This window comes from Monodon monoceros, unplaced genomic scaffold (genome assembly GCF_005190385.1).
Source record: "Monodon monoceros isolate NGI ecotype Baffin Bay Population unplaced genomic scaffold, NGI_Narwhal_1 Super_Scaffold_3, whole genome shotgun sequence".
Lineage (NCBI taxonomy): Eukaryota > Metazoa > Chordata > Mammalia > Artiodactyla > Monodontidae > Monodon > Monodon monoceros.
The window spans coordinates 68,101,622-68,116,450 of record NW_021703780.1 but is presented as its reverse complement, the minus strand read 5'-3'; the positions used below and the strand labels follow the sequence as shown (position 1 = coordinate 68,116,450).

Genomic DNA, 14,829 nt, shown 5'->3' with positions numbered 1-14,829 from the left:
AGTAGCCAACCTGCCCTGATGTGTGGGAGAGCTCCTGGGGAATAATAACAACCACAAAAGCAGCAGCGGCCCACCTTTCCTAAGCACTTCTTCTGAGCCACTTACTACCAAGCATTCTGGGTGCATCTTCTCATTTGCGTCTCTTAACTCCACTCTAGAAGTTAGTACCATTGTGCCCGTTTGACAGATAAGAACACTGAGGTTCAGCAACTGACTTGTCTGTCAGGGTCATGAGATAGTCAGCAGTAGCACTGGATTCTACCCTGGAGAGGCCTGTCTCACGTCCAGACTCTTACCTCTCCACAGTTCTTCCTTCCCAAGACCAACTGCCTCCCTTTAAAGTAAAATTTTAAAAACCAATAATCCTCTAATTTCTTTCTCAGTTTATATATTTTTCATATCACTCATAGGGAATTTGTGATTCGTTTCATGAAAAAAAAACTGAAAATCTTGCTGTTTAAGTAGGAAATCTAGGTATAGTTCCAAAATTCTGAAACTCCTGTTCTGGGAAATGTGTATTGTTGGCTTTTTTCAAAGGACTAGTGAGCTGTCGGATTTCCCTGGTGGCGCAGTGGTTAAGAATCCACCTGCCAATGCAGGGGACACAGGTTCGAGCCCTGGTCTGGGAAGATCCCACGTGCCATGGAGCAACTAAGCCCGTGCACCACAACTACTGAGCCTGCACTCTAGAGCCCATGAGCCACAACTACTGAGCCCACGTGCCGCAACTACTGAAGCCCACAGGCCTAGAGCCCGCGCTCTGCAAAAAGAGAAGCCACCGCAATAAGAAGCCCGCGCACAGCAACGAAGACCCATTGCAGCCAAAAATAAATTTTAAAATAATAAGATTAGTGAGCTCTGAGCTCTTTCCTGGGAGGATTACATGTTACTTCAGGGTGACCAGATGACTCCTGATGTTCTGAAATACTGGAACTTGGCTACAGACCCTGGGATTTTAAAGTAGTGACTAGTTTTTAACAAAGGGAAACAGCCCGTGTATATCAAAACACACACACACACACACACACACCTTTTACTGGTTGCCTGACAGTGACTCCCTCAAGGTGTGCCCTCAAAAGCATAGCTTTCTGACAGGGGCCCAGGCCAAAACCGAGAAGAAAGAACATTCAAACTTCAGCTTTACCATCCCAGAAGCCAAACGATCACCATTTATGTCAGTGCGGCAAAAAGCTATGCTCACTGAGCTGTTTGTACATGATGCAGCATATTTTGTTAACAGAAATTTCACTGATAATGGAAACCGGTAGGAGGCTAGGAGGAAAGCCATATGTTATGACTCGTGGCCAAAGACTACTTACCTTCAGTGGATTTACTTCTTCCCCCACCTATTGTTCTTTTTATACTATTTTTCCACCTCTGCCTCAACAAGGCACAATGGAAAAGGCATTTAGGATGGCACAGGTACAGAGAGCCAAACGCCTGCCTGGGATTTCTCTCACCTTGCTTTGCAAATTACAGTACAGCATGATAGCAAAAGAAAAGTGAATCCCACAACTGCCCCACCTGTACTGTACAAGGGACAGGATGGGAAGAATTAGGGAAAGAAAGCCAAAAAAAAAAAGCTTCGTGGGGACATAATAAATGCTTCTGTTTGCCATTGTGCCCCTGTCACATTAAATGTGTGTGACATATACTGCCTTAATCTTATGAACTCATTGTGGGATCAAAGCGACTAAAATTCCAGGAGTTTCTCTTGCTCTTCATTAATAATGAAGCAGACACTATAAACAAGAGAGTAGCCAGAGAACTAAGGCTTTCCGTGTGCCACGTATTGTTCTGAACTACTTCATCTGTGTTCTCTCATTGAGCCCTCTCCAAAGCCCTATGACACAGGAGCTTTTATTATTAGTTCTATTCTGTACTAATAGAATGAGTAAACCACGGCCCAGGTAGGTAAAATTAGTGACTTGCAGAGTGGAATTCAACTTCAAAGCCCATGCTCTTTTTTTTTGCGTTATGCGGGCCTCTCACTGTTGTGGCCTCTCCCGTAGCGGACGCGCAGGCTCGGCGGCCATGGCCCACGGGCCCAGCCGCTCCGCGGCACGTGGGATCCTCCCGGACCGGGGCACGAACCCGCGTCCCCTGCATCGGCAGGCTGACTCTCAACCACTGTGCCACCAGGGAAGCCCCCCATGCTCTTTTTAAAAATCTCTTTTCAGCTGTGCATGGCTCACTGTAATAGAAATCTAGATCCTTCTAAAACAGACAGGCTCTTTCCTGGGAGCCAAGAGTTATGGAGGAGGAAATGCAGGGTCAAGTTTATAGCATGGGAGAGGGTCTAGACTTGGGGGTATTCCAAGGGCCAGTCATACCTTTCATTCCATTTTAATGCAAAACGCTAAAGTCTCAAGAAAATGCATCAAACCATCAAGTGTAAAAGGCACACCCTCACGAGCCAAACTTAGGGACCTGAGCAAACAGATGAAGAGCAGGTTTGACTTCCGGAGGAAAATGTGAGGGGAAACGCTCCCTGCTTTTTGGAGATCATCCGAGTCCTCTTGTCTAAGACGAGACTAAATCCTGCTCGGGAGTTTCGCAAGGTTGTTCTCTTCCTTAGCAGCCCTGCCTTCCAGGCTGAGCAGTGGTATAAGGTACCCGACACCCACACCTCTCCACTGCCAGCCAGGGCTCCTCCAGACAACCTGCCCACTCTCCCTTAGGAACCATTCCTGTTCCATCATGGCTCCAAGCCCCCTTGGAGCGGGGGGAAGTCCTTCCCCGCCTCATGGGGGCCCAACACCCACAAAGCCTTCGCTGCCAAGAGAACACCTCTTGAAACCCCACCTGAGGACAGCACACCTGGGGGAAAGAAACCAGGGAGGGCACTAGCACCCCACCCACCCGGCCCTTCTCATCCTGCTGAGGTCCTGACTGAAGCTGGTGCTCAGGTGGGAGCAGCTCACACAGGTGACTCAGGCTGCAGAGAAAAGTCAAAGGCTTGGGGGTTAAAACACTCCAGTCTGAGTCCAGCCCTACCACGTGGCAAGCGCACCACCTCCCTGAGCTGCAAGCCCCGCCTGTAGGAGGTAGATAACCTGGGCCATCTCCCAGTGCAACTAAGGACCACAGCAGATGCCTTGCGTTATCTACTTTAATATGAAGAATGTTTGGCTCATTAAACACTCCCCCCAAAAGCCCATTGCCTCCCTGTCCAGTCCCAATGAACAGTCTGTTCACCTGAGCTGGTTATGATCTTGGTGGATTTTGAGAAGCCACCAGTGCAGACCCTGTAGTTCCGTAAGAGTCCCGGGTACAAATGGTTCTTGGGTGACTTTCTGAACTATTTGGCCCAAGTAGAGCAACCAAAGCTTTTGCACACTGACTTTCATAACTGACGTCTCAGTGACTTTCACTGCTGACTATATGGTTTATGCATAAACAATGGTTAAAAGTTATGCAACTACAATAGCGTCATCTCCCCCAGAGTCAGTACCAATGTTTACACAAAGAGGGGCACTCATTCAACATCTTTAAGGAGATCACAGAGGACCGCAGATGCTCAAAGGCCAAAACACAACAACAGGCTGTGCCAAGGAAGCTCTGAAGAGGAGATGGGCGGGGCCAGTAGGAAGGGCCACGGAACCTAGGATGCCCTTCAGTGCCTCCCATGACTTGTTGGCCGATGGCAGTCCCCATGCGCTGCCGCACCTCCCTGCCACCTGACTGGGGGAAAGGACACCCTGCCAGTGAGGTGCCTCATCCCCTGTCTGGTCTCCAGCACCACTCCCCCAGGAAGCTGTTAGGAGAAGTCTACAGTCCTCCAAACCTAGCGGGAAGAATTCTCATGGAGGAAATACCTGGAGAGCACCAGGTGTCCGTGGCTGGCTTCTGAATGCACTCCCACAGTGGGGGAGTCACTGGGCCCGCTGTCTCTCCTGAGGCTTCAGGCCTCACTCCGAGCATTGGGGACCCTCGGCCCTTCCTCAGCAGACACACCACCTGCGCAGCAGGGTGAGCCAAGGAGGGGGTAACAGGAAGACCCTGAGGAGGCTCTTCAACCCCGATTCCTCATGTGGGCATCGCCCTGACTCTTACGGGAAGGGAGCTGACCTCTAGGAGAAGAGTGAAGGTCTAGGCAGAGGCTAGGTCCCCTGCAGCCCCCTCCTGCTCCGAAGTACCCGATTCCCCAGGCTCCTCCCTGTCAGGTGCCAGGTGGGACCACCTTCCTACCTGCCAGCACTCGGGCCCACTCCCCTGTTCACGCACTCACTCATTCATGTCTATGGAGCCAGCCCCACAGATGCTCAATGAAGGTTATCTTAAGAGCTTGTCTTTGTCTCACACCACCAATAATAACCTCCACAGTTCAATGGCAGGAAGCTTCTACATGCCAGGTACTATGCTAAGTGCTTTGCGTATTTTATTTCATTTAACCTTCACCACAGCCTGTAAGGTAGAAGGCACTGGTCTCCTCTCACACTGGAGGATGCAGGTTCAGAAGCGTCACACCACAGATCTGAGACTCAATGCCAAGTCCATCTGACTCCAAACCCTGTCCTCTCAGCTGTCTTCCCAGGCTTTGATTGTTTCCGAAGTAATTCCCCAGACGTTATCTCATTTAATCCTCCCAAACACCCGTGAGGTAGGGAAACACAGGTATTATTCACATTGTTTTCAAACTAGAACTGAGATGGAACAAGGTCACACAAAGATGAGGGACCAGGCAAGCGGACTCCAGAAGCCCAGGTCGGTCACCTGGGGGAGGCTGCTTAACTTCTGTAATCCTCAACTTCTAAATCTGAAAAATGGGGTGAATGGTCGTTCCTGACTCATCAGGTAGTAGAGAGAATTCAGTGGGATGACATATGTAAAGTACTTATCATGGTACCTGGAACGCGGGTACACCAGAGTGAATGCTACATGTTTTTACTATTAGATTAGACCATTTGCCCAAGGCCGCTCAGGAAATGCCTACAGAAAAGATAAGAAGACAAACACCAGGGCTCCTAGGCTCCTAGGCCAGTGACCTTTTCCTTTGCTTTAACAACACTGCATCTCCCAAGATGTGTCTCTGAAAATGTTCCAAGCCCTGCGGCTATTATGATGATGAAGAAAGATGGGCAAAGGATGCCTCCCCAACTGACTGTGGCCAGAACATTGAAATAAAATGAGAGAGAGCAATTATACTCCAATAAAGATGTTAAAAAAATAAAAATAAAATAAAAAATAAAATGAGAGGATGAGCTACCCAGCAGGGAAAAGAGAAAGCCGAAATGAGCACGGCCCATCCTTCAAGGGACTTCACCCAGGCCCAATGGGCCCCGTGCTCCCTGTGACGCTCTGCTATCATCATCTTGAAATTCTTCATAACTTTTTAACAAAGGGTCCCCGTTTTGCTTTCGCACTGGGCCCCACAAATTATGTAGCTGCTCCTGGTCTCAGCAGACCCTCCGCTGCAGCTGCCTATAAAATCTCAGAAGCTGGACAAACCGAGCTTGGTGGACTGGGTCATTCGGTTCTGTCCCAGCACCCTGGTTCACTGCCTTAAGCCACTCTCGCTAGCAGCACAAGAGGACAAGAACAATCTTCCCCATTAGCAGGCAGCACCTGATGCGTTCTGTGATGAACAGCATTCATTTCTACTGGCATACGCGCACACGCACAAACTTAATAGGCATAATGGTAATGACATGTGCAAGCCCAAAATACCGACTGGCAGTTGCTTCACCTCAAATGGATAACCAGAGGTCTGGTCTGTGAACCCACAGCCCTTTGCAGCTCTGCCCAACTTGTCTGTCCAGACCGTTTACATGGATAACAGCTCTTTTAACCTTGGGAGAGTACTGTTTTCCAATATCGGGTGCCAAGATAAATACTTGGCAGTGCATAAACTGACGAAAGAGCCATCTATTTCTTGTCGAGAGATAACGCTCTCCTTCCCCATATGGCCTTGAAATGCCCATTAATAGTTTGACTATTGAGTTATTTATTTCCATAATCTTGATTTGGGGTAACCAGGAAGCTCTGCAACATATAACTGTAATACACCTTATAAATGTAATGCCTTATTTAAACAGCCTTGGAATGAGCACACAATGAGTGTTGTTCAAAGCAAATGGAAATTAAAATGTTTACCATTTATTGAAGACATCCTGGACCCTTTTCAAAGTTGTGCCTGTAAAATAACTTTCTTCTGAAAAGCAGACATGCTGGCTATGCAAAGAGAAATCTCCTGAAACACATCAGCTGTACAGATGCCTCATCTGCTGAGGGTGAGCTGTGGTCCAGGCTGGACTGTGTCAGAGAGGGGTCTCTGAGGCTGACTTTGCACTTCAGGAACGATCACCTCGGTTTGCTGGTCAGTAAATACTCAGGGAAATCAAGCATCTTCCTCTTCCTCTGCATCATTTTCTTCTCATGAAGGAGAAGCTCACTTTTGTTTAATGGACCAAAGAGGGCTGATGAAGATTCTATCGATGTTGCCAGGAGCCTGACATGAGGAACTTTTCCTCTTGTTCCATGATACACAAAAGCATCACTGCAGCCACTGAAGATGAAGCATAGGCCATTATGTCTCTTGTATAAAAATTACATTAAAAGAGGAGTCAGGGTCGGGGGAGGGAGAATCTCATATACTAATTCATAGGCTGGCATTTATAACATCTATTTCCTTTTTTCTCAGTCTCAGCCACAGCAAACCTCTAAATCCAATCTGAGTGTCCCAGGGAACACGCAATCTGCGAAAAGTCTCTGTCTAGAAGACACTGTGGGTCTCAACAAGCGCTGTGACTGCAAAAGACGGGGGGACCCCCAATATAAATGCCACTCACTTCCGACAGAGGATGTGTATTTGGATAAAGAAAAAGCTTATTTGTTGGTAATCTGTAATGATAGATCTGGATTAATGACAGACCAGAAACAAAGGATCCTTGTGAGAATGTACACCTCTTTCGATAAGCCCAATATACCAAGTCATTTATTGCTCCACGTACGTGGGAGCACTAAACACCTAGGCGAGGATTGATCAAAGACTGAAAAGCCTAAAACCCCAAACCTGACTTCCACAAATATGTGATCCAAACTGCAGGACAATGGGACATCCTGCAGGGCCACAGGTACTTGGGGTAATGGTTTCACATTTCTTTCACTTTTGTTCATCATGATACACGGCTATGTCTTCATCACAACTAGAAACGTTATTAGTGCTTGCCCTTGCCTGACAAACTTTATAATTATTAGGTGGTTTGGTACTCATGTGTTTGCCTAAATGCACACTGGTATTAGAATAAATAAGATAAAATAAAATAAACCCCCCCTGAGATCACCTGAGTAATTGATCAAAATTAATAACCACATTGGAATTAAAAGTCTGAAATTTGCCTCCAACAAGAAAACCATGCCTATGTTTTCATTTCCCTTAATTTTGACTAGCATTTGTAAATCGGAGCAACTCAGGCTGCAGCAGTTCCTAATGAGAGAAAAAGCAAAGCAGAAATATTTCTGTCAGAAAAGAAACTTTGAGAAAAAGAAGGAAAGAAAAAAATGAACAAAAGAGGCTCAGACAAACACTTAGCAAAGCCATACAAAAAGAACTTGATCTGGTCCTCAAGTGACCAAGCGTGAGTGTACAAATACAATAAGATATATGTGTGGGTAAGATGCGCGAAATGAATTCTAACTGGTTTATCCTGCTCTGCGGATGTCCTGGTGACTGGGCTAATGAGACCAATAAACTGCCCTGAAAGACTGAAAACTGTCATTTCCGAGATTTCAAGACTTTGAAAAATAATCTGCCAGGGAGAAGTACAGTAATTGAAGTGGTGCTGTGAACTAAAACACTGGCAGCACACGTTGAATGCACTAATCTCGCGGGATGACAAATAACCGTCTTTATTCAACAAAAATGTTCAGCCTAGTAGCGCCTCCCCAATAAAAGCAATCCATAGAGTGCCAGGCTTCCTACAGGCAGCACAGCACTGCTACCCAATTCCTGATAAATGAATACTCCTATTTAATTATTTAAAAGACCATCAATTTCCACATTGATCAAAAGTCATAATTATCAAAATGGCTTAAAAGAACCAACCTTTTACTTTGCTGACTGTCCTGTGGAAAGAGACATCACATTCACGTATTAAAGCGGCTCTCTCAATATATAGGTGATAACGCAAAAACCTGGTTATGCACTCCAAGGAGAGCATGTTTGATAAGTGCTGCATGAGGCATCCAAAGTAAATGTCAATTCTTTTCTAGCATTAATGGCAGAGACACACAGTACCTGTATTTCCGCTGTGTATTTATCATCACGATTCTGTTAAATATAATTGGAACTCTTCATTCCCATGAACATGCGTTCCCTGAATGCAGAACTAAACAGAATGACAAACCCAGCTCCTACCAAATTCTCCCTAAGAAGGATGAAATGAGAATCATGCCAGTTTAATACCTTTTATTGTGAATGTTAGGGGTGTGGAGCCCATGAGTTTAACAGCCTAGGTTACTGGACCTACTAGAATGCTTCTCACTGAATCCCAAAATAGAGAGGTAATGAAACTATGCCTCCCCAAAAGAAGCCACACAAAGCGCATTCTTTGGGGAAAATGAAGCAAGATAGAGGCAGCTGAATACTGGCATGAATATGTCAAATAGGAAAGTTAATTAAAAGTGGAAGTGAATGGAAACCCCTGCAGTATCTACCAGCTAAGAAGGCAGGACACAGCCACACTCCAGTGCTTTGCTTTCAGGGGCCCGCTGTCCTAGAACAACTAAAGCCTCTCAGGATTGACTCCAACTCCAATACACAAGTCCTACGTTTTTCCATTCTGTACTGGAAACACAAAACTTTGCCAAAATGTGGACTACAGCATTTTATACGATCAAAAATATCCTCTTTATAAGGAACAAACAGATTGCTATTCCTGTGCTCAGCAAAGAAAAAAATAGAAAAAATAGGAAAAGTCTGGCAGTGGGTACCAAATATATTATCATAAGCTAAAGTAATGAAAGCCACGGTATTAAACAAAGAAACAACTGATGAAATCTCCTTTCTAAAGCCATGGCAGTGAGGTACATTGTTAAATAGCTATATTTACATTGAGGAAATCAGTGATAATACTGCTACCTCGAACTATATTACCTAATAAAAACCTGTTACCAAAATGGCAGTTTTCCCAGTCTCCAAACACTTTAAAATTGGTGGCCAATTACTATTTAACTTATATTCACAATTACTATTTTGTAAAGTTTTTGCCTTAGTGCAAAAATTACTAAACTCCCATTCTAAAAATGAACATCCCGCATGAATTCACAACATAAAGTGTCAATTAGAAAAACTACATAGAGTACATAAACTTGTACAGTGGTATACAATATACCTTACTTAACTGAAAATCAAGTTTAAATGTCCATGCCTTAAAAGTATGATTACAGACTCTTACGCAACACCTTTGGGTCCCCTTACTACAGTGTTAATGCATTTATCAACCAAGTTTTCTAACTCATCTCGAGAGTACCTTAATTGTTAAGGATGCAGTGATGTGATGGAAGGGTGCATAGAGTTTTGACTCAGGAGTAATTCCTCATGCAAATGGACAGAAACTTGAAAATAAGCAAGAGAAAGGCAACTGTCTCCTTGCTTTTCCAAATGATGTTATGCCTCCCCCGACTCTGAGCACCTCACATCCTTTCTCATTCATACTCTGAGTTCTCGAAATCAATTTTCTTTGCTGATTATAAAAATACAATCATATTTGGGGGCAATGGGCCAAGACAGCCAAAAGGTACCTCCCCAAGTTGTCTAACATGCCCTGCCCCATCATTCATGGAAGTCCCTGCCTAGCAAGCCAAAGTGGTAGGTATCGCAGGACTCCATGGCCAGTGGCTGCAATCCAAATGCAAGAGCAAACAAATGCCCACCCTAGAACCTAATGCCCACCAACACCTCACCTTCCCCATGCATCAGATTACAAAATGCCAGGCAACAGCAAGAAATGACAACAAAGCCACAAACAGCTGGAAATAATTACCCAATTGTCAAGCTGCAAACATGACAAAAGCAAAGCGAAGCTTGTGAATACAGTATCAGAAAGGATGCTGATAAGGTAAGAGAAGCATTTTAGCTTTTTCCAATTTGCTATTATAGAGTAGCCAATAATATGGTTGGTGGGATTTTGTGCAGTGTGTGTGTGTTGTGTGTTAACTTCAGAGAGAAGGAAAAAATATATTTCACGTGCTCCTACAAAATGCGAGATACGAGATATGTAAGCACAGCCCCCCCACAAAAAAAAGTTCACAGGCTCTGAAGGGTTACTTTCAGAGTTGTTACAACTAAACTACAACGTGCAGGTGAAAAATATTTCTTTAAAGTTATACAAAATGTTCTCTTCTTTAAAAGCATAAGCAAAATACACAGGCAATGCAATAGGCCAGAACTCTTCACATAAAACATCTGACACGCAGGCAAAATGCCAAAGCTGAGTACAGACTGGTCCAGATTAAAAGAACACTAGCAAAAAAGGCAACTCCTATAAACTGAGAGGCAGGTCACAGGTATGTAAATTATCACTGACCATAAAGGCACATCATAACCTCAAGTTTTTATCAACTGCCTATAATTCAATGAACTCTGTCCCCAAATAACATAGTTGTGATAACAGTCTTTCCATGGTTTCAGAGAATATGGCTATTGGCAATTTTTAAGCCAGGCTAACCTCTGTCATTCCATTGTGGGCTCATGCTTCATTACGATATTTGGATTTCATGTGACAAACTGTTTCATATAATGTCCCCAAAAACTCTACTTTCTAAAGCAGAATGCCATAAATAAAATACGTACTTGGTTACCAGGCAGCATGCATGACACATATGTTACATTGGCCCAAAAAGCACATTTTAAAATACTTAAAAGTTAACTTAACAATTTAAGCTTTTTGTATCAGAGAATTATCCCCTAAAGGCCAATTTTATTTTCTATCTTTGAGAAAATTATTGGATTAATCCTGTTGATTTGTTAACTTGAAATTCTTTTAACCCCTCTAATCTCTCCTCCCCGGCCCATTTTTTCCCTTTTTTTCTTGGAGGGGAGGGCGAAAGACCATATAACTCACAATGTAATTTTAAGCATAATGCTGCCTGTTTGAATTAAAATTGATGCAGGTTCTGATAAAAGCCTAATAATCAATTCTGCATTCTCATTACTCTCCAGAATATATGGATGCAGACCAATTTCTTAAGTTTGTAGACTACTCTCATAGGTTATTACCCAGCAGTGCAGCTGAGTGGAAAGATAACCACATTCATTCTCCTTATCTGTAATGATGTAATGCATCCCAGCCCTGAGTCTAGATGATTGGGGAATAATGGGATCGTACAACTGCGGGGATGACAAACAATAGTGCAGCATCTTTCTCTGATATACTGAACCCCAGCCTCCAACGCAGGCAAGGTGAAAGACATCATTAACAGGCACTGATTCTGCCCCTTGGATGAAGTTAGCGTTTTTTGGCCAGAGGAGCATCTGCTCTCACACTGAAACAGCAATACCGACACTGAGAGGAGAGCCATGCAAAAACACTCAGTTTCCGAGCCCCAGCCAGGACAGTGCCAGTGAGTATCCTCCTTTTCTTTGTGTTTAGAATCAAGTGTCATCTAAAAATAACCGGTTGGTAGGGAGAAGTCACTGCACAGTACATTGCCAAGAAACGGAGGATCAGAGACACCTCTGATAACTGATGCTGCTCGGGGTTCACGTTTGTTTGCAAAACTAAATCTGCCTCCATTTTCTGTGCTGGAAAAATCATCGCTTCCTGCCACCACAGAAACCTTACCTTCTGCAGAAGCTGGGAGCCGGAGTACTTAGCTGCAATAGATTTTATCTCTCCCCCAAAAGCAGAGGCCCAGAGCTTCACCCTACAGGGAGAAAGGGCACAGGAACAAATGTAACACCGTGTCACAGTCAACACGCACGCATACGCACACACGGGGCTGTGGCTGAAGGAGCCAGGCGGTATAACATTGGAGGAAAAAAAAAAAAAAGACAGAAAAAGCGCCTTGGTAGAAACTGCCAGCACCAAACTGCAGAGCGCAGCGCGGGAGGGGGCCCGAGGGGGTCACATAGTTCAAAATGCGCAAAGTGTCCCAGCCTCTCCGGAAAGACCACTGAATTTTATTTGAATAATTGCCTGAGAACTTGACCACCCAAACTGAGCATCACCTGGCAAAGATTAGTCGAAAGAAATCCACCCATCCCCCCCTCCCCAAAAAGAAGTGAGATGGCAAGACAGCAAAGAAGGGGTAAATAAACGGCCCATGGAAGTTGCATGCGGTAAACAGGCTTCAAAGTTGGTGCTGTCGCCGGCGGTGAGCCTCTCCAGGTCTCCCTCGCAGCCCGGGGAGGGGGCGAGGGGATCCCACCCCAGTCTCGCCGCCCCACGCGGGTCCCCGCCGGCAGGTGCTAGAGGCGAGGCCGACGCCCGCGGCAGGTCCTGCCGGCCGCACCTGCAGGAGCCCAAACTTGGGCACAGCGAGTCGCGGGCGGCAGGGTACCCTCCCCGGGCGGCACAGGACCTGGCACTTACACTGAGAGCGGGATCTGCTGCTCCGAGCGCACCACGTCGCCCAGCGTGGCATAGAGAAGCGCGGCGGTCAGGAGTGCCGAGGCCCCCCGGGACGCGCGCCGCTGCGAGCCCGGCCCGGCCATGCTAGGCTCCTTCCGACGCGCCGGCGGCGGCGACGAGAGCGGCAGCGGCGAGCTGCGCCGAGCGGGCGGTGGGCGAGCGCGCAGAGCTGCCTGCTCCACGCCGCCCCGCCTGCCTCTCGCGCGCCGGGCGCACTTGGGGAACAGAAAAAGGAGCGGGGCGGGGAGGGCGGAGAGGAGGAGGGAGGGGAGAGAGGTGGAGAGGGAGGCAGGCGGGGGAGGAAGCAGGGAGACACGCCTCTCGCAGCGGCGGCCGCCCGGCCCCGCCTCGGCGGCTCTAGGAGTCCGGCCGGCCGCGGCGGGAGGGCGGGGGGCGCCGCGCGGGCGGGGACTGGCAAACTCCAGTGTCCTTGGACGCGGCTGAGAGCGCCCTGCCCCACCCGGCCCACTGCGGCCGCCGAGTTCTTTAGAACTCCGCAGTCCGCCGCCGCGGACGCCACTCTCGGGCTGGACCCGGGCCGGACCCCGCAACCCCCAGCCCAGAGCTGGTTGGGGGGCGGGGCGCAGGCGGGAGGCTAGGGCCCGGCCGGGTAACAGGCGGCGGCAGGTCGGGTCCTGAGGAGCACAGAGGTGGCGCGACCCCCGTCCCCGCCGCGCAGTTTCCCGGAGGGCAAGGGGTGCAGGGAAGAGGCCAAAGTCTGAGGAAGGGGCCGTGGCTCGCGGCGGCGGACTGGGTCGGGCAAGGCTGAGTGCGGTGGGGATGAGAGCGGGGCTTGGCTGTCTGGCGCGGGCGCTGCTGCGTGGCCGCCCGCGGCTGCTCCTCCGGCCGCAGCGCCGATCAGGGAAGGCGCGGAGGGCGGCGCTGCCGGCGCGGCGCTGGCACACGAGCGCGGGGCTCCCGGTTTCGGGCCGCAGCGGGGCCTCCCTGGCGCGCCTGAACCCGGGCCGGGCTTCCGAGCAGCTCGCGCTCTGACCCGCTGGGACTCAGGGTCCGCGCGACTGCGGCGAGTTGGGGGGTCGGGAGGGGAAGCACTGCTTCTCCAAGTCTGTCCTGACTGGTGGACTCCCTGGATTTCGGGAGTAAGAGAGTCCTCTGAGGCTCGGGGACTCACCCGCTCCCCACTCGGACCCCCACCCACTGGGCAGGAGGCGCGGTCGAGCGGCTAGCCTAGGCGGGGGCGAGGAGGAAGGAAGTCGGAGAAGCCCTGGGCGTCCGGGGAACCAGGCTTCCCTGCAGCCTCTCTCGCCGCCGTCCTCAGCCCGGGACCCGGCTTCGGAGCCCCGGCCTCTGCGAGAGGGAGGTCTGGGTGTGACTGGGAACTTTGTGGGGCCCTCGCGCCGACCGGCAGTAAAGACCGACCCGGGCAAGGCTGAGTCATCCTTGACCCACCGAGCGCAACTCGACTGACCCCCGGAAACCGCGCGCTCCTGATGCCGCGGGGTCTCCCGGGGCGTCCGCCGCCTGGGTTCGCCTGGTTTGTATGACTCCCCTACAAGGGCTTTGGGACCTTCCCCGTCACCAGCCTTCTGCCTCAACGCCCTCAGCTTTCAGGGGAGAGAGCAAGGGTGGGCTCCAGTTTCCTTCTGGTGCTTCCGGGCGAGAACCTAGGCCGGCTCCCCTGCCCAGCATCCCTGCAAAAAGTTACCCCAGCACATGTGGGGCTGGATCTCAGAGTTGACTGAACTGGGAGAAGGACCGCCCAGGTGCCCTTGGTGTTTTTGCTGAGTGCGGGGAGAGCCCGGGCTTCAGTGGGCGGGTCGTGTTCCCACCTCGGGGCGCAGCTCTGGGAACAGGCCCCGCCCGGGAAGCGCCAGGTGCTTCCCGCCCACGGGCAGCATCTACAATCTCCATGGATGACTAACCGGTTATAATGAATTCTCCGCTTCTGTGCACACCTTCCGTCTATGGAAGTGTGCTAGCACCTCCAAACGGAGACAAGCGCGGCCTGACCTCAGGGCAAAGGGTCCGGATGGCTTTGCTGCTCAAATTGGGGGCTGGGAGGAAAATAATTCTCCCGTCAGACCCCAGGAGCCTTCTTTCTAAATGAATGAGTGAGTGAAAGCATACTAGTCCTTATTTATAAGCCTACAATCCACTACCAATGTAATATCTACATGATAATGGCCTTCATGCATTCCCTCATTCATCCAGTGAATAACTGTCGAGCATCTCTGTGACAGGACCGTAGGGTGTGCCGGAGACCCACTGGTGAACAAATCAGACACCTGCCCTC

General features: G+C 48.8%; 1 protein-coding gene across 1 annotated transcript in view; it reads right to left on the bottom strand.

The window, feature by feature from the left end:
* CACNA2D3 (calcium voltage-gated channel auxiliary subunit alpha2delta 3) overlaps nt 1-12,695 on the bottom strand; it is a 781,826-nt gene extending 769,131 nt beyond the window's left edge. The window contains exons 1-2 of the mRNA XM_029243037.1: nt 12,537-12,695; nt 11,787-11,868 (exon numbers count right to left, since the gene is read on the bottom strand). Coding sequence (XP_029098870.1) covers nt 11,787-11,868; nt 12,537-12,658 — 204 coding nt within the window. The 5' untranslated portion in view covers nt 12,659-12,695. The remainder of the gene's footprint in view (nt 1-11,786; nt 11,869-12,536) is intronic.
* Between the last annotated feature and the right edge of the window lie 2,134 nt (nt 12,696-14,829).